Source organism: Heliangelus exortis, chromosome 5 (genome assembly GCF_036169615.1).
Source record: "Heliangelus exortis chromosome 5, bHelExo1.hap1, whole genome shotgun sequence".
NCBI classification, from domain to species: domain Eukaryota; kingdom Metazoa; phylum Chordata; class Aves; order Apodiformes; family Trochilidae; genus Heliangelus; species Heliangelus exortis.
This window is the reverse complement of record NC_092426.1, coordinates 15,923,231-15,946,056: the sequence shown is the minus strand read 5'-3', so window position 1 is coordinate 15,946,056 and position 22,826 is coordinate 15,923,231. Positions and strand designations below refer to the sequence as shown.

The 22,826-nt window shown below is 42.1% G+C and overlaps 1 protein-coding gene across 3 annotated transcripts in view; it reads left to right on the top strand.

Annotated features, from left to right (window-relative positions):
• Positions 1–5,507: 5,507 nt before the first annotated feature.
• Positions 5,508–22,826, top strand: part of SLC24A4 (solute carrier family 24 member 4) — a 74,089-nt gene continuing 56,770 nt past the window's right edge. For 2 of the 3 annotated variants that reach the window (XM_071745747.1, XM_071745749.1), the window contains exons 1-2: positions 5,508–6,198; positions 8,625–8,735. In XM_071745747.1, coding sequence (XP_071601848.1) covers positions 6,042–6,198; positions 8,625–8,735 — 268 coding nt within the window. In that variant the 5' untranslated portion in view covers positions 5,508–6,041. The remainder of the gene's footprint in view (positions 6,199–8,624; positions 8,736–22,826) is intronic. The other variant, XM_071745748.1, reaches the window with a different exon arrangement.

Sequence of the window (22,826 nt, the reverse complement as noted above, 5' to 3'; positions counted from 1 at the left end):
TAATGTGATAAGTTTCCAATAGAATAAATTTTCTTTTTTGAAAATCTGTGGTCACGTGAGGTGGAAAATTCCCAGAACTCTCCAAAATCTGCTCATTAACAGTGTTAAAAAAAGATGCCAGCCAAAGTAGGAGGTGTAAATTTTCATAATGTTATTCACCATCATTTTATTTTAAAAGCTTTGATAGGCAGTCAAACAGCAATTTCAGTATCAAGATGGATATTAAATTTTAGAGCAAGCACATTAGGGAGAGATGATAGTGCCTTAGAAAAAGAGAATAAACAGGATACCTCCCTGGATTCCTTCAAACACATGTTCTATAAATCTCAATGAAGACAGTTCTCACCTTTTCAATATTGTTGTTTCAAGGACATCAGTTGCCAGGCCATACATCCCTGCACTTGCCTGTATAACATTTGGAGTTCGCTGTTTGTTTTTTCCAGTCACTAAGGACGAACACTTGTTCTTTTCCTAATGACTTTGATGGGCTAATCTAATGAGCTGCCCTGCTGCATCTCTCTCAGCTCTCCCCAACAGGGCTTTCACTGAACTTCTTTGGCCTCCAGGCTTTCAAGCACTGACATCATCTGAGGCTTTTTGTGTGTGAGAATTCTCCACAGTTTCCTCTTGTGTATTCAAAAGATCACAGCAGTCTGTGGTTTGGGCTAACAACTGATAGCTGTTGAAAATTTTTTTCACTGTAATGAATCAATTTTTGCTTAGTTAATGATCCTTCTCATTCTGTGGGACTAGCAAAGGGTTTTGGAAACAGATCCCAATAGGTATGAAAGCTGAACAAAAGTGCACTTGATTGAGGTGTGTGAAGATCTCTTCTCCGTAGCTGCTTTGAATTTCACCATATTTCACAGACATACAAAAACTTTCCAGAAAGAAAACAAATGGAGACCATTTTACAGAACTGAATTTAGTTTCTTTATCTGGGAGAGGAATGAGATTATGGAGGGCAAACTAATGTGTTGTATAGTGATGGAAGAGTGCTGCAGTTAACCTGCAGAACTCACAGCAGCCAGAATGGCTCATGTTTAGTGTAATGTCAGCTAACCTCATTCCTCACAGTTATGGGTAAGCACAGATAAATTTCCCCAAGTCTCTGGGAACAGGGCTTAGAGTCAATACTAAGCTCAAACCCATGTGTAGATTTAAGGGGAGATTTGAAGAAGAGGAAGGAATTCTATTTACATTGAGTGGAACAAAAGAAAAATTTACAGTGGGCCTTGGAGATCAAGAGGTGGGGAACCAAGCCATGTGGAGCAAACAGAGTGAAAGAACAGGGGAAATAGAAGCAGGGAGAGGAGAAAGTGACTAAGGGCAGAGAGGAATAGAGAATCACTGACAAAATGTAAAACCAGTGAAATTGGTTGAGACTGGGCTTCAGTGGAGATAGCAAGCCTGAGAAACTGAGACAGACAGAAATGGTATCTGTGCAGGGGAGGATATGCTGTGTAACAGAGTCCCTGTAATTTAACCCCCATTTCAGTATTGCTGTCTACATGTGCTTGAGTTCTTCAAACCTGGCAAGCATTTAAGCAGATGCCTGTATCCCTGAGAAATCTAGTGGGTGTTAAACATAGATGCTGTGATGAGTTTGGAGGGCTTAGACGGTACTGATTTAAGGAGACAAATATTGAGTATTTTTTTAACAAAATCCCTTTTTAACGTAGATATTGAATGAAACCTTATGGGCAGAACATATTGAATCCTGCTGATACACATGATGTCTCTCATTCTGTCCTGCAAGAAGACATTTTGGTGAGCTTAGAGAAATGGAAAGAGACAATGCACCTAAATTAAATTGTGCCAACAGCACATGTGGGACATGAGTAGGCAACTGGTCTTATTTTTTGTAGCTTAAAGTAGATCACATTAAGAGCCTAGATCTGGTTGGTAAGTTTTATTCTTATTATATAGCAAGAAGATTATATGCAGCAGCCTGACCTCTTTCCTGGGCTTATGTGAGGCTGTTCATGGCATGTAGGATATAAGGAACTCTTGCTCATAGCATTCCTGTATACTGTGGGGGAATCCAATTATTGTTAAGTGATTGTTAGATCCCAAGTAGGGTCTGGGCAAGTGTGTGGCTGCCAGCTAAGTGTTGAATGTGGGGTGTAACCACGGATGCTCATCAGAAATAGAAAACAGCATTACCCAAGACTATTGGAGAGAAACCAGCTGCAGGAAGACTGCAAGATAAAAACACAAAAGAGGAATCAGGTAAGTTAAAGAAAGATGTGTTTCCATATACAGTGTGAGACTGACTTCTTCATAGCTTTAAATTCTAGTTCAGGTTTAAGTTATTTATAGCCTCAGAAGCAAAACAAAGGTCTGAGTTAAACTACAAAAATACCTCTGAATTCAGGAAAGCTTCTGCCCTTGAAATATGCAAAAGTATAATATAATAACAGAGCTGTCAGATGACCACTAGAAGAATTCTTAGATTTAGCCCAGAAACAGAGAACAACCAGAGTATCACCAGACCATTGAATATATTTAAGTTGTTCTGGTTACAGTAAGAAAGAGGAATATTTTAAGATTTAAAAAATGAATGTGAATTTCCCTAAGGCCACTTTTATCCAGAAAGCATTTGCTTCTTTTTTTGCCTCTGAAGAAGGCAAAAATCTTAGAAGAGTGTTAGGACATCACTCCAGTAACAACCTCTGTGTTTGAATGTGCTCAAACAGACCCTTCAGGTGTGCATCCTGCCAGCTGTTGGGGTAGAGGTAACCAGAGCTGAATTCCACAGGCCACCACTTTCCTTTGAGAAATCATACACAACCACTCACCTGAGAACTTTTTTACAGGAAGTCCCAAAATAAAGTTATATGGAATTCTGTTCTGGAAGTTCAGTATTTAAGAACAATTTTGAGGCTACCCTGTGATGACCAGACTGATTTAAAAATGCTGATCAGAAGCTTGTATGATTAGGAGATTAGTACTGTCTGAACTTTGATCCACCTAACGTGTACACAGAGAGGGAGCCACACAATTACACAGTTTTAATGGGTGTAAAGGATGCACAGAAGATCTCTTCACTTTTTTGTTTCATGGTTCCAGTTTCTCATAGGGATGGCCCCAGGGTTTTTATAGGCATTGTTACCTCTAAAAACCCCAACTTTTTAAGAGCCTGTAAGAAAGAAAAAAAACCTGTATCAAAAAAGACAATATTATACTTTTATTCCTGTAACTGACCATGACCCTTGGTTTGATCCATGTGCTGTTCATAGGACCCAACAGAGTTAAGGAAAATCCCTTGTATATAAACTCAGGACCTCTTAACAATGCTTCAGTTCCCTTCTTTGTGTAAGCAACCTAGAGACACACATATGGAATTACAGCCTCATCTCCAGACAAACTTGTCATTGCATGTTTTAATATCAGGAACTCTTCAGAACAGGAGTGCCATAGATTTCAAAATGTCTTTGGAGTAAAGAGCTCATAAGAAAATAAATTTGGTAAATATAAAAATCACCAACAACCTCTATCAGCTGTTGGGAGAAACCCAACCATCTGCCTCTCTGAAGCCATGGCCTTGGCCTGCATTGTCAGTGGAGAAGATTATAAACTTATGGTAAGTGGATACTGAAAAACAACAAATCTTTGCAATCCTTTCCAGTGACATCACCCTTCGGTTGCTAGATAAAATCTTCATACAGAGAACTACAGTCTTGTCATGACCACAGCTGTTATTAATCACCGAACAAGGGAATGGCAGACTGACGTTCACATTGCCACTTTGAGTGGAAGGGGAAGCTTTAGTCCCAGAAAAAAGGTGATAAAATGCGATGTGAAGAATTACCTCTCAGACATTATGACAGCTGAAAGGGTATGCAGAGGCCTCTAACTATGCAGTGGCATCTCTACTGACATGGGCACTCTACACTTCAGTGGACCGTAAAGTTCTCCAGTGGAAAAAAAAACCCAGTCCACTATAAATAATGATCCTGGTCTAAAAAGCTTCAGTTGCCTTTATCCAGCATCCCAGCCTCTGTGTCTAATCATCTGGTGAGTTCTTTAAGTCAGGGATGGCTTTCATAATTCTGGGTTCAACTGTGAGATTTCCTATGTGGCCCTGGAGAGAAATGAAGGGACATAACCTGACTTGTAACCTTCCTTACTACCTTTGTTTTTGCAGTAGGCAAGAGCTTTCAGAGTTACTTTTCCTCTCTCAGCAGCTATAAAGGGAATGAAAAAGAGGAGACTGGAGTGTGCTTTAGTGCCATTCTTCTAACATGCAGTTCTTTTCCTGCTTTAACATAGAAAGCTAAAGGCCCATCAGAGCCTACGCGCCACTGGACCTTGAACAGTTAAGGAACATAAATTTCTGTAGCTGTGTGCATGCAAGCAGCAAGGTTAACACAACTGCTTCTCTTTGGTTCTCCAGGTCATGTAATTCCTTCTGTGCTTGAGGCAACTGCACAGCCTTCAATGTGAATCTACAGCAATTTCACACAGGGGTGTGTACCAGATCACCTCGAGCACTGACTGAGCTGCCACATCTCACTATAGCAGGTATAATCCATAAAAATAAGAAACCCCCCCCACATTTGCATGAAGATGGGTAAACACAGAGGATTAGTGATACTGTGAAGATTTGCTTCTGTCGGCTAGTATATTTGTGTTATAATTATGGCAGTATTAGAAACAATGCTAGATATGAAGAACTATATGTTCTGAAATAAAGAGATACAGAAGAAAACACCTGAAAGGTCTTTCATCATAAACCAAATGCTCTATCAAAAAGAAGATCAGATGAGTTAATCCTGTTTTGTCTACACGTGCTGCCAGACACACAAAGCATTTCTGGATACTTGGAAGGAATAAACAGAACCGATGCCTATCCTGTTGCAGTGGTTTCTCAGAATTGTTCTCATTTTAACAGTAACCACTTAATTAATGCAAATACTAAATTTTAGTTAAAAAAAAAAAAAAAAAAAGAAAAATCTGCTTTGGGACACTCTGAAACTTTCACAAAATCGGTCGTTTGCTTTGATGTTCTGAACTCCACACCTCGGTTACAGGGCAAACTGCGCACAGCAGGTAACAGAAAAGTGCCATTAACCCCCATGGAAGTCCACCTGGAAACGCATCTCCTTGAGGAAGGTGGAAGAACTCAGACACCACCACCCGGCACCGGCAACTCTCTCTCCCCCTCGGCCCCACTACCGCGACCCCCGCAGCCGCCGGCCCCTGCCTGCCCCCTTGCCCCTCTCCAGGGGCCGCCCTCGCCCCCCGCGCCTCGGGCAGCGCCAGCCCCGCCGCCGATGTCCCGCATCTCGGCACCACCGCACTTGCCGCTGAGCCCCCCCTCGCCCCACCGAACGCTACACCGACAGCGGGCGATTCCTGCGCATTTAGGGGAAAGGATTAATTTCGCCAGTTAATTCCTCCCCCTCCGCACGAGGCGGGGGGAGGGTACGTGCGCGTTGCCATGGGTGCTGGAGGAGCACCCAGAAAGTTGCGGAGAGGGGCGGGCAGAAAGTGGGCGGGCGCGGCCGGGCCCTCAGGGAGCTGTCGCTCGGCGCCGCGCTGAGAGCCCAAGGGGCGGCTTCTGCTGTGGCGGCGGCGCTTGTTGCGCCCACCCGGCGGCGACGGCGGGAGGGAGGAACGGGATAAACTTTAAACTTGGTCGGGGCGGGCAGGGAGCCGCATGGATGCCGTCGTTCCCCGGTGCTGACTCGCAGCCCGCAGCACGCTGTGGGGCGATCGCTGACAGTGGAGCGCGAAGCGCCGCTGCGCCGCTTCCTCCGCCGCCGGCCATGGTGCGTGTGGGGCGCGGGGCTCAGCCCGGGCCCTGAGAGCGGCGACTCGCCCACCTACTGTCCTCCCCACGCCGCCGTCTTCACCGCACTCCGCCCGCCTCCACCTGCCTCTGCTTCGCCGCTGCCGACCTGAGGCGCTGGGCATCGGCTTCTCTCCGCGCTGCAGCCCGCCCGACATGCATCCGCTTGCGGGAAGCCGCAGGCAGTGAGCCCCGTTTTCCGACCGACCTGCTGGCCGCCCCCTCGGCGCCCGCTCTTGCTCCGATGGAGCTGGACGAGACGCCGCTCGCCCGCCCGAAAACCGTGATGCTTATGCTGAGGAAAGTTCGCAAGAGGCGGGAGATGCTGCTGCAGCAGCTGGGCTTCATCTGCGCCATCCTCTTCTTCGTCTGGTGCATGTCCAGCCTGCTCTCCAGGCTGGGTGAGTGGCTTTGGCGGCCGGACGGGCGGACCTTGGGAGGGCGGCCGGAGCGGCCGGGGGGCTGCCGGCCCAGGGAGCCCCGGGGGTTGGCGGGCTCAGGGGTGCTCGGCTGTTCCCGTTTTGAGTTTCTCAGTGGAAATACCCCGGCTGGCGGGCGGGCGAGGCGGGGAAGCAGCGCGGGTTCCTCAGGAGAAAGCCCCGCGCCTGTCAGGTGCGTGGCCACAGCCCCGGGGAGAGGCGGTGGCGTCGCTGGCTCCTGGTGAGCAGGGGCTTCCCAGCACCGAGCCCCCCGGGGGCTTTGGGTAGCTCGGGGGGCTTCGGGTAGGGAATCGAAGGAGGATCACGGAGCAGCTGCGTGCCTGAGGATGGCCCTGGAGTACTTTCCCCCCTGCCCCTGCATCACAGCTGAATTCTCTCCAGCCGTTTGTAGTCCCCTCTGCAACTTCGGGCCACCTCTCATTTTTATCCTTAGGTTGTAAACCTCTATCGTCTGTAACTGCTTCTTTTCTCCATCTTCTCCCCCCACTCCCATATGACAGTGTGGATTTTAGGCAAGGAGCAGTGCTAAGCTCGTGTTTTATAGAGAGAGTCAGTTGCAACCTTTGTGCAGGCACCGTGTTGGTAAACTGATGCAGTTAAAATTAACAACAGAATTCCATTCGGTTTTTTTTCCCCCCGTCTGCTGGCACAGTTCGGGCTGTAAGCATGCAGTTTTAGGCCCTCTTAAGATACGAAGTATAAGGTTGCTGGGACAGCACATGGATGGTTTAGGTGGAACTGCCAACAGTCCTTGAAGATTTAAGAACAAGATCAATCTGAGCCCAGACCTTGCATCCACATTTTATATAAGAAAATCAGATTTTGGCAAAATTAAGATGGGTCATCTCTTTAACTAAAGCTGAAGTTAAACTTGACTTTAGGGGAAGAAAATCTGGTGGAACTTGTACTTTCTAATGCTTTTGTGCCTGGGTTGTTTGAGATACATCCAGGATGCCAGCAAGCCATCCATATAAGAATTCAGACCATACTGGCATATTGCTTATCTGAGAACTTTCAACTTTTTTTAAAAATTGTGGTTTTAGAGTATATTGTTGCTTTCTGTATTTAGAACTGTTTGTCATGCCTAGTTTTTGTTGTTGTTGTTTTTTGTTTGTTTGTTTGCTTTTCCTTGCACCAGCTAGTTATTTTCATATACTCACTGGTCTGGGAAAGCAATTAATTGGAGTATGATTATGTTTACATAGTCTGAGGGTTTTTTTTTTTTTTTTTTTTGGTTGTGTTTTTTATGTATTTATTTATTTATTTGCAGATAGCAGTTTTTGAGACCTTTTCTAGGTTTGCATGAAAAATGTCATGACTAATGAAAGTTTTTAATCTCCTGGGTTATCAACTAAATCCCTCATAACCTAATTTTTGATGGTATGCTGTATCAGGTAGCTTTTTTTCAGCTGGCTAATTTACAGTATATTGTATCCATAAAGGCTGACCATCTGTTCTCTGTTTCTTATAATTGTGGTGTCATATTATTTTAGCAAATACTGTAGCCAAACGAGCTTCCAAGCTAGAGTTTTTTTGCAAGAGTCACTGTAGCAAAGAACAAACATTACATGATGACTGGATAGGAAGTGTGAGATCATCTGTGGAAGAGTTTGTATGATAATATGTTTGTATTTGAAATAGATAAGGTTGAGGTGGAAGTGATTTAATTAATTTAAATCAATCTAATGATTTAATTGATCTAGTCTTTTTATTGTTATAGCTGTACTCTGCATTGCTACAAGTGTTCTTTATACCCTACTCAGCAAGTTCCATTGAGAATGCTTCTGGAATATGAGTTTAGGCGAAAGCTCCATTGACTCCTAAAGAAGTTTGTTTTTCTTAAAAATCATGGGGATGCACAGTGTAGTTATTTTCCATTTTTCTTGACAAGCTATGCAGGGACTGATACTGCCAACTACACCCAACACTGAAAAGATGATCCCCCATACTCAGGATAAACCAGTGTCTATATGCATTTTTTTTTTTTTTTAATAAATCAGTAGTGTAATATGTGCAAGTAAAGATGACTAAAGGAAAGTGTGATTATTGCTCATGTCAGTGTAGCTGGGCTTGTTTCATCTACAGGATCTGCTAAGTGTTGAGTTTCACAGGTGCAGGCTTTTTGCTTGGGGCAGCATTTGCTTACTACAGAATATTTTCCCATTGTGGGTCACAGCCAGGTATTCTGATAGCCAGAACATGCTAACAGCTCTGATACTACACATCTGTAGCTATTTTTACCCTTTGTAGCTAGGAGCACCTAGCATACCTGTGTTAGCATGTGCCCCATTCACACCTTAGTTTTGTAGTGGAGGCACATAGTCCAGCTAAGGTGATGAAGGAAAAAATTAGAGAGAGTGGACATAACCTCTTTCTGTTTTCTGTAGGCCGAGAATCAACTGTTGCAGACAGACATTCTTTGGCAGAAATATGGAGGAACAGAAGGTTGATGGCATCACCTAATGGGACACGTGAGGAAAAGAACTGTACAGAGCCAGGTAAGATGGGAAAACTTGGAGATGTAATCTTGAGATGTCTTGCACAGTGCTGTCATGACCAAACTGCAGTGATATGTTAGTGTAGACATGAGTGTCAAAAAAGAAAAAAAAAGAAGAAAGGAGGACTGTTCTGTGTAGAAATAAGGTTAATTTCTATATAATAAAGTGAAATATGCTATATTATGCTGCACCTTTATCGGTATAAAAAAGTCTAAGAATGATTTGGGGTCATTGTTAGATTTGTTCTGACAATTTTCTTTCTTTTAGTGATTATACCTATCTAGCTGATGTTGCATGTGTTGCACTGGTAACGAGAGGTGTGCTCTTGAAATTACGGGTAGCTAAACAAGCAGTGTTTGAGATACCATCTGCCTGCAGTAATTTGTGTTCATTACCATTATGTATTTAATAATGTTTTGATAAACTGTGTACTCAGAGTAGGAAATTATACTGTGTGGAGGGGAATGATGAGGTAAGTAATATGGAAACTGTAGAATCCATCTTACTTCGGGATATCTATTCTGGCCAGGTGATAATAATTCACTGACAGCAGGAATAGATGAGACATTTTAATATTAGTGTTCATCCACAGTACTTTCTTCTTCCCATCTGTCTTTCTAGTATTATTTCCTTTCTCTCTCTCTTTGCCTCTGTGTGGTTTACAGTTTGTGGGAGACAGGACATTTTGCCAATGGCACTAGACAAATTCATCTAAAGTTCAGATTTTATTTATTTATTTATTTTTAATATGACACTCATCAGCCAGGAACCATGGTAGAGACTGTGCCTTCTTGCAGACAGTGACAGCATGAGCTCAGAGATACTGTCAGCTCCAGGCACTGGAAGAGCTTTTAGTGTTACTCCCCCCAACTCAGTTACATGTTTATTGTAATGCTGAGGTACCTGTTATGTAGATTGAGGGTCACTACTGTGTTTATGGGCTTCTGAGAGAGGAGTGGAAGAACATTGTGCAAAGTTGGGTCCAAAAGCTTTAACTGGATCATTTTGATGTCCAAGAGCTTCACTGTGCTTCTGTTGAAGACTTCGTGGGTTAGTTTGCTGCTCTCTGTATCTGTAACACAAGAAAGAAGAAGCAAATGGCTTTTTGGAAACATGTGACTATTCTTGATTAATAGTAAAAAACATACTGTTCTTTTCCACTCCTCTTTCTTTTCTCTCCACATACATGGATGCATGAACGTGATCATGTCTGAACACATACTTAGCAACACACTTGGAGCCAAGCCAACAAGGGCTACAAAACTGCAGATGCTAGATGAGAGAGATGCCCACCAAAGTTCTTTGTGGAGTTTCATTTAGTATGAATGTGAACTTTTTTACAATGATATGATAAAACTGTCAATCAAAAAAATATGCTAATGTGTAAATTGAAATACTAGGAGCGGTGCTGACTTCTCCAGATTTTTAGAACAAATAGGTGAGCTCCCTCCATTCCTCTGAAGTTGAAGGTTAGTTTGAGAACAACTGGAATAAATAAATAAAGTTGGGTCATTTTGATGTGCTTTCTGAAATTCAGGTCATTGAGATTCACTTTGCTCCGTAACCACAAGAGCTGGACATGAGAAGCCCAAATGTGCCTCAGGATGCTGATGTTTTAAGAAAAGTATCATGAGACTTCCATTAAATTAATGATTTCTAGTCACAGTGCTGCAATTAGCCTTTTTTCTTGAAGATATTTTTTCTATTAGAACACAGATTTACACATCGTATGTCACAGGATTGCAATTGTACCATTTTTTTTTTTTTGTAACTTCCTGTTATTTTGTAGTTATGTGCAGCTTATCTCTGTGTATCTTGTGCAGCTGAAGGAGGAGTTTAGATGCTGTGAGAGTGGTTAGATGTAAGATAGATGCAAATAAAAGGAGCATCTGAAAATATCTGTAATTGATCTTTGTTGGACAGGACTGGGTTTGTAAGAACCCATGTAACAACTTTGTAGATTTGTTTTGGTTTGTGAGGAGGGCAGGCTGCCTGTCCATTTTTTTTTTTTTTTTCTCTTCAATCTTGTCTGGTAGCCAGAGACTGAGATTTTCTCTGTAAGGAGAAGAAGGTACAGTGACCTAAAACCTATCAAAAAGGAGCAAATACCAGAGCTCATTTCCATGAAAATGTAGTTTGTGTAACCCCAAGACTACACCTGGGGAAAGGAGTTCCAGGAAAGGTCAAGAGACTTGATCAAGGTTGCAAAGCAAATTGGCGAGAGAGTAGATTTTTCAGTTGGAATATGCAAGCTTTAAGTCAAATGCTTATCCCAATATAACTGGACTTTATTTCTGGTCTTTTTTTTCTTCTTTTTTTTTTCTTTTTTTAAAAATTTTTAAAATTTTGAGAGTGGATAGTTAATATATATACATGTAGTTAGTGTGTATATATGTTGTATGAAAACAGTGCTCTGCGTAGGCTTCTTTATGTCAAGTACTTACTCTTAGCTATGTCATCTCTGTATCTACCTGAAGTGCTAGGGGCCCTACAAGTGCATGGGTGTGTATATGGTATAAGACAGTTTTATTATGTTGTGTGGATGCTTCTCTGTGTGTGTTTAGGATGCCAGAACTTCATAATACCTTGGGAAATGCCAGTTCTTGCTGAGAGCCTGTTAATCCTATGTGTCACGGCAGTGCTTTTGCTGTGCTCCCTCTTTATTAGCTTCCCACACAAGTCTGCAGCTTTACTTCCCTTTTCCTAAAGGCTTTCAACAAAGTTAATTTATTTACCACTTCACCCCCTTTTCTTACTTACATGCAAATTAAAAAAAAAAAAATCCCCAGTTATAAAAAGTTGCTGGCATGGAAGTTTCTAAGACCATGAGATCCTTGAAGTTCATGATAGTGGTTGGAAAGGCCCTTGGTAATATATCTTGGGCGAAAAACTCCATAAGCTTCTAGAAGTAAAGTTAGAGGCTTGTGGAAGTTCCCATCTACTAGAAGCTCATGTAGCTTAAGCTGTCTGGGATTGCCTCATTTACTGAAGTAGATAATTTTGTATTGTGTTCTTCTGGAAACATTATTAATGCTTCTGGAGGTGCTGTATAGGAACAGAAAATAGTTCGAAGCCTTGGCAATCTGCTTTAAGAAGGAGCCCTGGAGCTCTGACAAAGGAAAATACATATGTGTGTGTAAATATATGTATAACTAGAGGAAAAAGGCTTTTCTAATGTTTGGAGGTTAGAGAGACTGATACTCATTAATACCTTAAGAGGTGCTGTGCATTTTTTTCTGGTACTAACTATTCTGTAGTCATAAGGAGTTTTAGATAATATCTATCCCCTAACAGCAGCAAAGCCACCAAGTTCAGCTGGAAGAAGGATCACAGAATCCCCACAGTTGGAAAAGAGCTTTAAGGTCACTGCATCCAACTGTCAACATCACCCCCAAATAAAATATATGTGTCAATGTCTGTATCACCCACTAGAGCATGTCCCAAAGTGCCTCATCTACATGGTTTTTAGATACTTCCAGGGATGGTGACTCCACCACCTCCCTGGGCAGCCCATTCCAATGCCTAACTACTTCCTCAGAAAAGCATTTCTTTCTCAGATCTAGTCTAAACCTCCCCTGGTACAACTTCAGGTCATTTCAGTCTTATCATAATTTACTTGAGAGAAGGGGCTAACACTCACCTCCCTACAGCCTCCTTTCAGGTAGTTGTGGAGAGCAGTAAGGGCTCTTCCCAGCCTCCTCTTCTCCAAACTAAGCATTCCCAATTCCCTCAGCTTTTCTCACAGAGCTTGTGCTCCAGACCCTTCACCAGCTTGGTTGCTCTTCTCTGAACTTCGTCCAGCACCTCAATGTCTTTCTTGTAGCAAGAGGCTCAGAACTGAACAAGGTGTGGTCTCACCAGTGCCAAATACAGGGGTATGATCACTTCTCTTCTCCTGCTGGTCACACTAGTCCTGTTACAAGCCAGGATGCTGTTGGCCTTCTTGGCCACCTGGGCACATTGCTGGCTCATGTTCAGCTGGGTATCAACTCATGTTCTTTTTTACTTGGCAGCTTTCCAGCCACTCCTCCCCAGGTCTGTAATGCTGGATGGGGTAGCTGTGACCAAAGTGCAGAACCCAGCACTTGGTCTTGGTAAACTTCATTATCGACCTTGGCCCCCAGGTCCAGCCTGCCCAGATCCTGCTGTAGAGCCTTCCAACCCACAAGCAGGACAACACTCCCACACAACTTGGTGTTGTTTGCAAACTTACTAAGGAAGCCCTTAATCCCCTCCTCATGAATGAATTAATTAATTGAAGTATTAACAAATAATAATTAATTAAAAGATCATTAATGAAGATATTGAACAGGGCCAAGCCCAACACTGAGCCCTGGGGAACACCACTGGTGACCGCTCACCAGCTGGATTTAAATCCTTTTGACTGCAACCCTCTGGGATCTGCCATGTAGCCAGTATCTAATAAAACAAAGAGAATACATGTCTGTGCCTTGGGCCCCCAGCTTCTTGAGGAGAATGCTGTGGGAGACAGTGTCAAAGGCTTTACTTAAATCCAGGTAGACAACATCCACAGCTTTCCCTGTAATGGAAGGAGATGGAGCATTTGAGAGCACCAAGCCAGCTTCAGTTCCAGTCTGGTCTAAGACCAAATCCTCTCCAAAGCTTATGCGTTGTGTACCATTTTTTCATTAAAAAAAGCCATTTCCTTGTTTGAAACTTCCCCCTTGTTGGACACTCCTCTGTCATGAAAAGATACAAGGCTCTGTATTGTCCTGGAGTCCGGCTGAAGGCCTTTTAGATTGTGTGTAGAAGGCTCTGGGCTTCAAACATTTTATGACAGCCTGGAATTTTTCACTTATGAATCCGCTTATTTCATCTTGAGCAACTCTCTGAGTGACTTCTATGGGTATCTTTCTTTGAGGGAAACCAATCTGCCTTTTCTCTATGGCTCTGAACATTTTTCCTGGGTATATTTCTGTGGAAGGAAGAGTTGGTCTGACCCTCACTTACAGCACAGTGATAAGAAAGGGAGAGTAGTTGTCTCCAGTATCTCAGCAGACCTCATTAGTTTGCAGCCTTTTTTTTTTTTTTTTTTTTTTTTTTTTTTTTATCCAAGCTCTTGCTTCCATCTGCCATCAGCTTGCTAGCTTGCAGTGCCATCTGCACAGCAAGTCTGATTTATAGCTCCTCTGCTTCCACGGCTTGCCTCTTGTTTCAGAATGTTCCCATGACTCCATGTCCTCTTGAATTCTGAGTAACATTTCCAGAGCAATTACAAGCTGGGGTGACTGGGAGGTCTGCTCTTCCTAACCATGTCGCTCCCCACTGGGTTGTTAGAGCAATTGGTCTGGACTCCCTTTAATTTGTGGATATTTCCACATAATCCCTGTATACATTACAGAGAAAATGTAAACCACTTGCTGTCTTGGAAACTTATTGGAGCAGATTTCCATTAGTCTTCTGACACTAATCAGTGAGCTGCCTTGAAATGGAAATAGTTGGTGGGCTGTCAAGTCCAGTGGGATGTCAGCTGTGGACAGTTCATGCCCTACATTGATTTTAAGTAGCTGGGGATTTGGTTCATGTGTGCTCCCATTGTTACCAGTGGGTAAAGATGAATTGTGGGCTGGGGAAAGGCAAGGGTTAGCATTTGAGCCTTGCTGCCTCTTTACTTTAGAATTAACATTTAGATGTATTGTAACCCTGCTTTCTGCTCTTGCAGTGAGAAAGAACCAGCCCTCCTGAGTGAAATAAAGTTTGTTGCCCAACAGCATGTGTATAACTGAGTACTGAGTCAGAATCAAAAGTCATTAAATCTGTGTCTATTTTATGTTGTTAGTTGTAACCTTGGGAACTTGTATAGGATCTGATGCATTGTAGAGAAACTACAGACATCTTAGACTTTTCTATTAGCATACCATAGAGAGTACATAAGCCTGTTACTTTTTCTACAAAAATCAATGATGGTATTCTCATTGACTAGAGAAGACGGGACTGACTCTTTAGAGTAACTTTCTGAAGGGATTGAAAAAACTACTTCTTTGTATTGCAGTAAAGATGCAACAGGAAGCAATTGATTTGCATCCTTTTTATGTGACAAACAGGATGCTTAGTTAAATTGTATCATTTTCATAGTACTGGATTGATGTTTCTTTCTTTTTTCTTAATTCTTATAGATGCCTTAATGTATAAGGTCATAAACTTCATGTAATAAACACTGATCTAAACATACTTTTGTGCTGGTGGAATATGTCCTTTTGTACTCATGTAAATTCTCTGTAAACAATCTGATAATTCTTTGAAACAGTGATTTCCCCAGATCAGATTTCCACTTTGCAGCAGGAATAAATGCCTTAGACTCCTGTTTTTGGTGAGGTGGTATTAGTAATTTCACTGTAACCCTTTCTTTCATGAACAATCTAAATTGGTAAACTCAGCATGACCTGCAGGTTCTATTACTCTGCGTTTGCATGATATGTAGCACATAAAGACTGTGATCTCATTGAAGAGATTGTTATGTGCAAATATTCCCCATTAGCCTTTAGATTTGCTTTCTGCTTTGATGCATAGAAAATGGTCAACTTCTCCAGTATGCTGGATTTATTGATAATATGTACATTTTATTTAAAATGTTTCTTTACTGCAATGTCTTATGTCCTCAAAGACCAGAAAATTTAACATTCTTAAATATCCTATTCTTGTGTTGGTCTAAAAAGAAGTGAAAATAAGGAAAAGATTAAGAAAAAATGTCTCAGTTGCTTTATGCACATGATATTCATGTAACAGGTGCAGTGTCCAGTGGCTCTGTGTGTGTATATATGCACAGATGCACATCTTTATGTAGTGGAAAGACTTCCTAAACAGCTTGTGTATAGCTTTTTTTTGTAGCCACTTACCATAAGCTTGTGGGGTTTTATTTGTTTTGAGTTGGTTTTGGGTTGTTTCTCCAGCCCAAAGATGTCTCTGGGCTCACTTTTACCTCTTTAGATGCTGAGTGGTAAACTTTATTGATTTTGATCTCACTTGGATGGTTTCTATTTCCAGGAGTAGATAGATGGGTGGTGATTTAAAACCACTTTAAGTGGACTAGTTGAGGGCAAGTGACAAATGTTTAATGGCAAGTGTTCTTTGTGTGGCTTCCAAGGTCTCCTACTCAGAATTCACACTTAGATCTAGGTTGACTTTGTGATGCTCTCTGCCTGGCTTATTGATGTAGGTAATAAGAGGGTTGGCAGGTAGGTGTTGTTGAAGTTAATTGGGAAAAGTGTTTTGTTTATTCTTTTTCAAGCAGGTTTAGGAAATGAACTTTGTCTGAAGCTAGAATTTAAACAATAACTGACCTTCTCTCTGAGCTGTTAGTTTTTTAGCAGTGTATTAATACTGGCATCCAAAATAGTAGAAAGAAATGAGACAAACATCTCTGTACTTCAGCTCAGCCTGCCAGCAGCATTCCCTAGAGTGCTGAGAACAGAAAATGAACTCCAGGGTAATTTATCCATTTCCCCAGGTCTAGGTGCCCAGTTTGCAGGAAGTGGTTTAACACACAGTAAATAAGTGTCAGACTAAAATGCCATTTAGAGATTTAGTAAACAATGGCAAATGAAACAAACAAAAACCCCATTAATATATTACTGTATATTTTTGAACTTAATAAAATGTTACTTGATATAACCTTATTTCATGTGACAAATTTATTAACAGATGGCTTTGGGCCAATTGAAGGTACTCCTTGATAAGGATTTTTGCAAGCTAATTCTTTGCTCTGAAACCAAGAAGCAACCTTGAAGTAAAAATCTGAATTTCTGAAATGTAGCAAACCTCAGAAACAAATTTAACAGCTGTGGACACAGGCAGTTACTTTCTTTGAATGGAACAAAAAACCCCTAAAAAACGGTTGAATGCTCTGGAGTGCTAAATTAAGATCTAAAGTTCCCTCTGTTAGCCCAGCTTTAATATTTAGATCTTAGATTGCCTATAATTACCTGAGCATGTCTTAAATTCTAATGTAGTAATAGTAGAACATCTCTTTTTTTTGTGACTGCAGACATCTCAGGCAGACAGCAGCTGTGTAAATTAGCAACCTGAGGTCAAAAAGGAAATGTGTGGGAGAAAGAAGAATCAAATCAAGACACCTCAGTTCTGATCTAGGGTCTTGCTAAGATGATGTTTGAACAGAAGTTTGAGCTAATATGATCCAAGGTTTCATCTGACCTATGTTTTCCTGTGATCTGGTAGGAAAGCCAAGTAAATTACATTTCACTCAAGACATATTTGAAATCCTGAATTGGATTTCAGAATCAAAGTTAATGGAACTTGGCCATGCTGATCTCCATGGTATTGCTATCTCTCTCTTAACGTGGGATAATGTGTATATATTTAGGTCTGTTCTTCACTAGTACTACCATACTGATAGACCTTTTTGAGTGGAAACCTGCTCCATTTTCTGCCCAGAAAATTGTGCTGTTGATATAAAAGCCATATTTAAACCTACCCATCCTTGCCTGGGGCAATTTCATTTTCACTTCTTGCTTTTTACCATATTGACTGCAGCTGAAACAGAAAATGCTGCTGTCTTGCTGTTACCATGCCTCACTTTACTGTTGTGAGCTGAAAAGGCATTGTAAATCAGTTGTAGTGAAATGAGGCAACCAGGTGCCACTAATTGCCAGGTAGGGGCATGAGCTTGTGTTCAGCCCACCTGTGCCTGATTAGGGCGGGACCCAACTGCGCATGAGCAGGACTGGGGGGGGCCAATAAAAGGTGAGGCCTGAGGCACAGGCCCAGCTCACACCTGAGCAAGCCAGCAGAGAGGTTAGTGGAATCTGGAGCAGTAGCACCGAGCCAGGTGAACCAATCCTGAAGGCAACGGACCCAGAGCACTGTTTGTGCACTTCTGCTGGAACACCTGGTTGGACCTTGGAGTGCCGTGCCCTAAAAGAGGTTTGTCTTGCTACATCTGGTGGAGAATGCGGGCAGGGTGAGGCTTGAGTGGCGCAGCCGGTTAGCACGCGGTAATTATACAGACAGCCCGAGCAATGATGAGGCCGTGGGTTTGAGCCTCACCCTATAGGTGATGAGCTCTAGTGGTGCAACCAAGTTAGTGCCATGCTGAGACAAAGCTCCAGTGGCGCAATCAGGCTAGCGCGGTGCTCCTAGAAGCAGTAAAAGCCAAGCATGCCGAGGTTGTGAGTTCCAGTGTAAAATGAGCTTGTGAGTTTGAGCCTCACCTTTTATTGGCCCCCCCAGTCCTGCTCATGCACAGTTGGGGCCTGCCCTAATCAGGCACAGGTGGTCTTAACACAAGCTCATGCCCACTACCTGGCAATTAGTTGCCTCATTTCACTACATCAGTTTGTGAGCATTAATCTACACGCTTGGGGTTGGCCTAGGACAGAGTCTTCATGAGGTACTGGACTGTTCATTCATTGCTTCATCTCTGTTCTCAGTGTTTCACCAGTCTGTAACTTAGACTGGAAATGTGGAGGATTCAAGCAAAACGGTACAGACACAGAACTGGGCTGGAGGTAATCCAGCTAGTGGCCTGTCACCAGTGGTGTTCCTCAGTAGTGTGCTCAATTCTCTTCAATATCTTTATCAATGATCAGGTTTAGGGGATTGAGTGCACCCTCAGTAAGTTTGCAGATGACACCAAGATGGGTGTGAGTGTTGATCTGCTTGAAGGTAGGAAGGCTCTGCAGAGGATCGGGACAGGCTGGATCAATGGGCTGAGGGCAGCTGTGTGAGACTCAGCAAAGCCAAGTGTTGGGTCCTGCACTTTGGTCAGAGCAACCCCATACAATGTGACAAGCTTGGGAAAAAGTGGCCAGAAACCTGCTTGGAAGAAAAGGACTTGGGAGTGTTGATTGACAGCCAGCTGAATATGAGCCAGCAGTGTGCCCAGGTGGCCAAGAATGCCAACAGCATCCTGGCCTGTATCAGGAATAAAGTGGCCAGGAGGAGTAGGGCCCTGTACTTGGTGCTGGTGAGACCACATGTCAAATACTGTGTTCAGTCTGGGGCCCCTTGCTACAAGAAGGACATTGAGCTCCTGGGGCATGTCCAGAGAAAACAAGAAAGCTGGTGAAGGGTCTGGAGAACAAGTGCTGTGAGGAGTGTCTGAGGGAATTGGGGTTGCTTTGCCTGGAGCAAAGGAGTCTGAGGGAAGATGGTATTGCTCTCCATAGGTACCTGAAAGAAGGTTGCAGCAAGATGGGGGGTCTGTCTCTTCTCCCTAGTAAGAAGCAACAGGACAAGAAGAATGGACTCAAGTTGTACCAGGGGAGGTTTAGATTAGTTATTAGAAGAAAATTCTTCATGGAAAAGGTAGTTAAACACTGGAATAAGCTGCCCAGGGAGGTGGTTGAATCACCATCCCTGGAGGTGCTTATAAGACACATAGATGTGGTGCTTGAGACCTTGGTTTAAGCACTGGACTTAGTAGGGGTAGGTTATGGTTCGACTCAATGATCTTGAAGGTGTTTTCCAAGCAAAACAATTCTCTGAAGTAGTTTGTGAAAAGCAATTGGAGTTAGAAATTAGTCAACAGAAGCTTCAAGAGGCAGAGAGAAACTTGGGGTTTGGGACTGAGTGGTAGAAAGACTGAGATTATGAAATAATGAACACTGGAGTTGGAGGGCAGGTGAAATGGACACAAAGACATGAGTGAAGGGAGGCTGAATTTGGATAATGAACCACAGGAGAATCTTGGGAATAGCAGGGAAAGGAGGCAGGCCCTGGGAAGCAGTAAACAGAGAATGTGGTGAGAGAAGTATGAAAAATTGAAAAGCAGTGAGAGATTTGATTTTAGGTGGGCAAGGAATCTAGAATGCAAAGCAAAGGGAAGCTATAAAAAGGGCTGAAATTACAAAAGGGCTACCTCTTAGCCTTGTGTTTGGCATATAAAACCAGAAGCATTCTCAATTTATATCAATTATAAAAATGTATTTTCTGTTTGGTTTAGTATGGCTAGGGTATGAACTAAGAACACTTTCAGAGCTTGTACTAACGATACCATGTAAATGTAAAGATATTAGAAAGCTTCACCAGACCCTCCCGAGCCTCAACCTTGTACCTCTGAACCTCAGTGCTTTTGTTTTGAGGGTTAAAATAATGGATTTAAAAGTACAGTTAGGTTCAGTGTGCTATTTCATTTCAGTAAATTACTTTAAAACTTTGTTCTGCTAATACTTCTGATAAGACCCCTCATAACCGATATATTTTTTTCAGAACTTAAAAAAATTTGTTGTCCATATCTGTTACTGCACTCATTAATGACAATGACTCTTTACAGAATAAGTGTGGTTGGTTGTTGACCTAGCAGGCTGAAAATATTCTGTGAACTTGCTGACAGTCAAACTGGCATCACTCCTGTTCTATGGGAAGGCAAGACCTCCAGACAATAAAAAGTGATGCTTTTCTTTTGAAGTTGACAGACACTGAAGACATTATAGTAAAAAATGTAGTAGGCTTAGAAACTGAGTCAGTTCATTCCTGCTGGGACTCTGCTGAGAAGTTGAAGTACAGCAGAGCAGACACTTCAGGTAGAATACAGGCTACATGTATATGTGCTCATTCAATTTTTTCTTTTCTTTCAACATTAAATTAGCTGTTTAATGTTAATCACAGGCACTGCATTAACAATCCCAGGAGAGTAACATTCTCAACCATAGGAGAAAACAGTGGCCAATGTGCCTTCCTGCTAGCAAGCAGATAATTTGGGCTGTGTCTGTTCAGTTTCCTTACTTGCTTGTTGGCCTATTCTCAGAGATTGCCAAAACCTGCTGACTTCTTTTTCCCCAGCAAATGATGCACTCACTTGCTCAGTGGGTGGAGAATAATATGACTAGGTCTGTTGCACAGAGGTGTTTTTAAAACCTTTGAATAGGAAGATGTAAATATTCTGATTACTTGTATAACTGGGACAAGGATATTCCCAGAACTGCTTCAGTATGCTGAATATTTTCAACCTAGAGTGATACCCGAAGGCTGTGAAGTATCTAGCTTGCCTCAAGGAAGTGAACTGGTTATCATTTGCCAGACAGTTGGACCAGGTGGCTAAATGCTACATTGCAGAGCGATTGCCATTTATCCTTCTCTTCTGTTTAGAGGGAGAAGGACAGAAGGAGGACCCTTGGAAGGCATAGATCTTTGCAAATGCTCCCACAGTAAGAGTGAGAGCCTGGCTGGTCCATCCATAGGCCAGCTGCTGTTCATTGAGAATGGAGATGAAAAATTGTGACATGGGAAGTTATAGGTCTCTGCTGTGGTGATGGCTCTACCACTAGGGAATGTTTTTTTGTGACTACTGTGTGAGAGGTACTGTATAAAATATCTTTAGTCCCTTGCCTTACCAGGGATAAAATGAGCATTTGTTGTTGTTTGCTGGCTGAAAAGGGAAAAAAGAATACAGCAGTATTTTCTTGTATATAAACAAACCAGTGATGGTTGTGACCAGTGCAAATGTTTTTTTGTATATTTGGGGTCTTTATTTGATTGGAGGGCAGGGGGGTGAGGGAAGACCTGTTCTTGGCTGTAACTGACACTTGAGAGCAGAACAATTACTTCAGATTTGAAGTTAATCAGCTGCAATTTTTAATTCTATATGGGTTTACTACAGTTATTTGGTCATCCAGGGCTGATTAATAACAGCATGTGATGGGAGAGTTCTTACTGGGAAAGATTACCTGGGGTCATCTCCAGAACTGCTCTAATCTGTGGATATTCAGGGCAACTAAGTTCAGTAAGTACTACTTAGGTAATTAAAGAGTGGAGCTGGCCTGCTTTCTCTGCAAGACAACAAACTGGTAAAGGGAAATTAGTCAACTTGGTTCAGTGTTATCCTCAATATAGTGTGGAGTGTGCTTACACCTAACTCAAGAGTCTGCTTTTCTAATGGGTTATGGGATTTTGACAGTAGAAATAACATCACCCTTCGTGTAGTCTTGGAGGTAGCAAAACTACCACAAAGTACTCACATTGAAAGGGGTATTCATAACTGTTTATGAAATAATCACAATAGCCATTTTGTACTCTCGACTCAAATTTGCTTTAAAGAAAAAAATGCAGACTGGTTAAAGAATAATTAAGTATCTGCTAAATAATTAGCTGTGAAATTCTCTTCCAATTACTGTTTCACCCATTTGTACCTATAGATTTAGGTACAAGACCAGTTTGCACATGTAAGAGCCACAATACATTGAAAACAAGGGCAGCTACAGTGGTTGTTCGTGCACTTCAGGGTCTTAAAGTTCTATGCTTCTGTAAGCTCAGTGACTTTTGAAATTGGTCAGATTTGTTGGAATGCATGAAGTTACTTAAGAAATCTTTTGGTTTTGTTGGACACTTTCAAAATTCAGTATTTTCTTTCCAATTCCAGCCCCTGCAAGGTTGAAGGCTATAGAAATGCCACCATCATTCTTCTGGGATGAGATTGCAGGTGGGATGGGAATAGTGATGCATGTATTGAATGCTTCTAAATGAAGACAATTATAATATTAACAACTAAAATCCTTTTCTATCTGCTAACTGATTTTAAATATTCTAGTCCTACTACTTTGCTGGCTCCAGACTGGATTTACAGTTGAACAGTGCTCTTCTGCTCTGAGAATGAGAGGTTGCACCCTACTTTTTGGCAGGGTCTCTGCTGTGGCTTGTAGGTCAATTCTTCCTTTCCCCAGAGGATTTTCATCTGTGAAGGGCAACATGTTGGATAACTTGGAAGAGATGAGGACATCCTGTGTCCTGAGTGTAGGAGCTATAGGGTGGAAAATGGTTATGTTGGACAACATTGGCTGTTTGCCTGTCTGTGCAAAGGTGTCATCTGTGTTATCTCCCTGTTCTCAGGCTGTAGTGGGGGGGATATCTCATGATTCTGGAGTGCCTATAGACATAACCAGTGAGTGTGCAGATGACTATAAAATGACATCTTGATCGTTGTTATGAAAAGCAGATTATAATCTGTTTTGTATAGAAAACTTAAATTCAGTCATTCAGTCATTGTACTAAGTGGAGAAATTTTTCTTTTTCATTTTGTTTGGGGTTTTACACCAGTATTTCTCTTTTTGTAAGTTCAGGGTATGTTTGTCTTTTGTTTTAATGACTATTTTAATATAGTAGCTGAAGTTTGTGGTT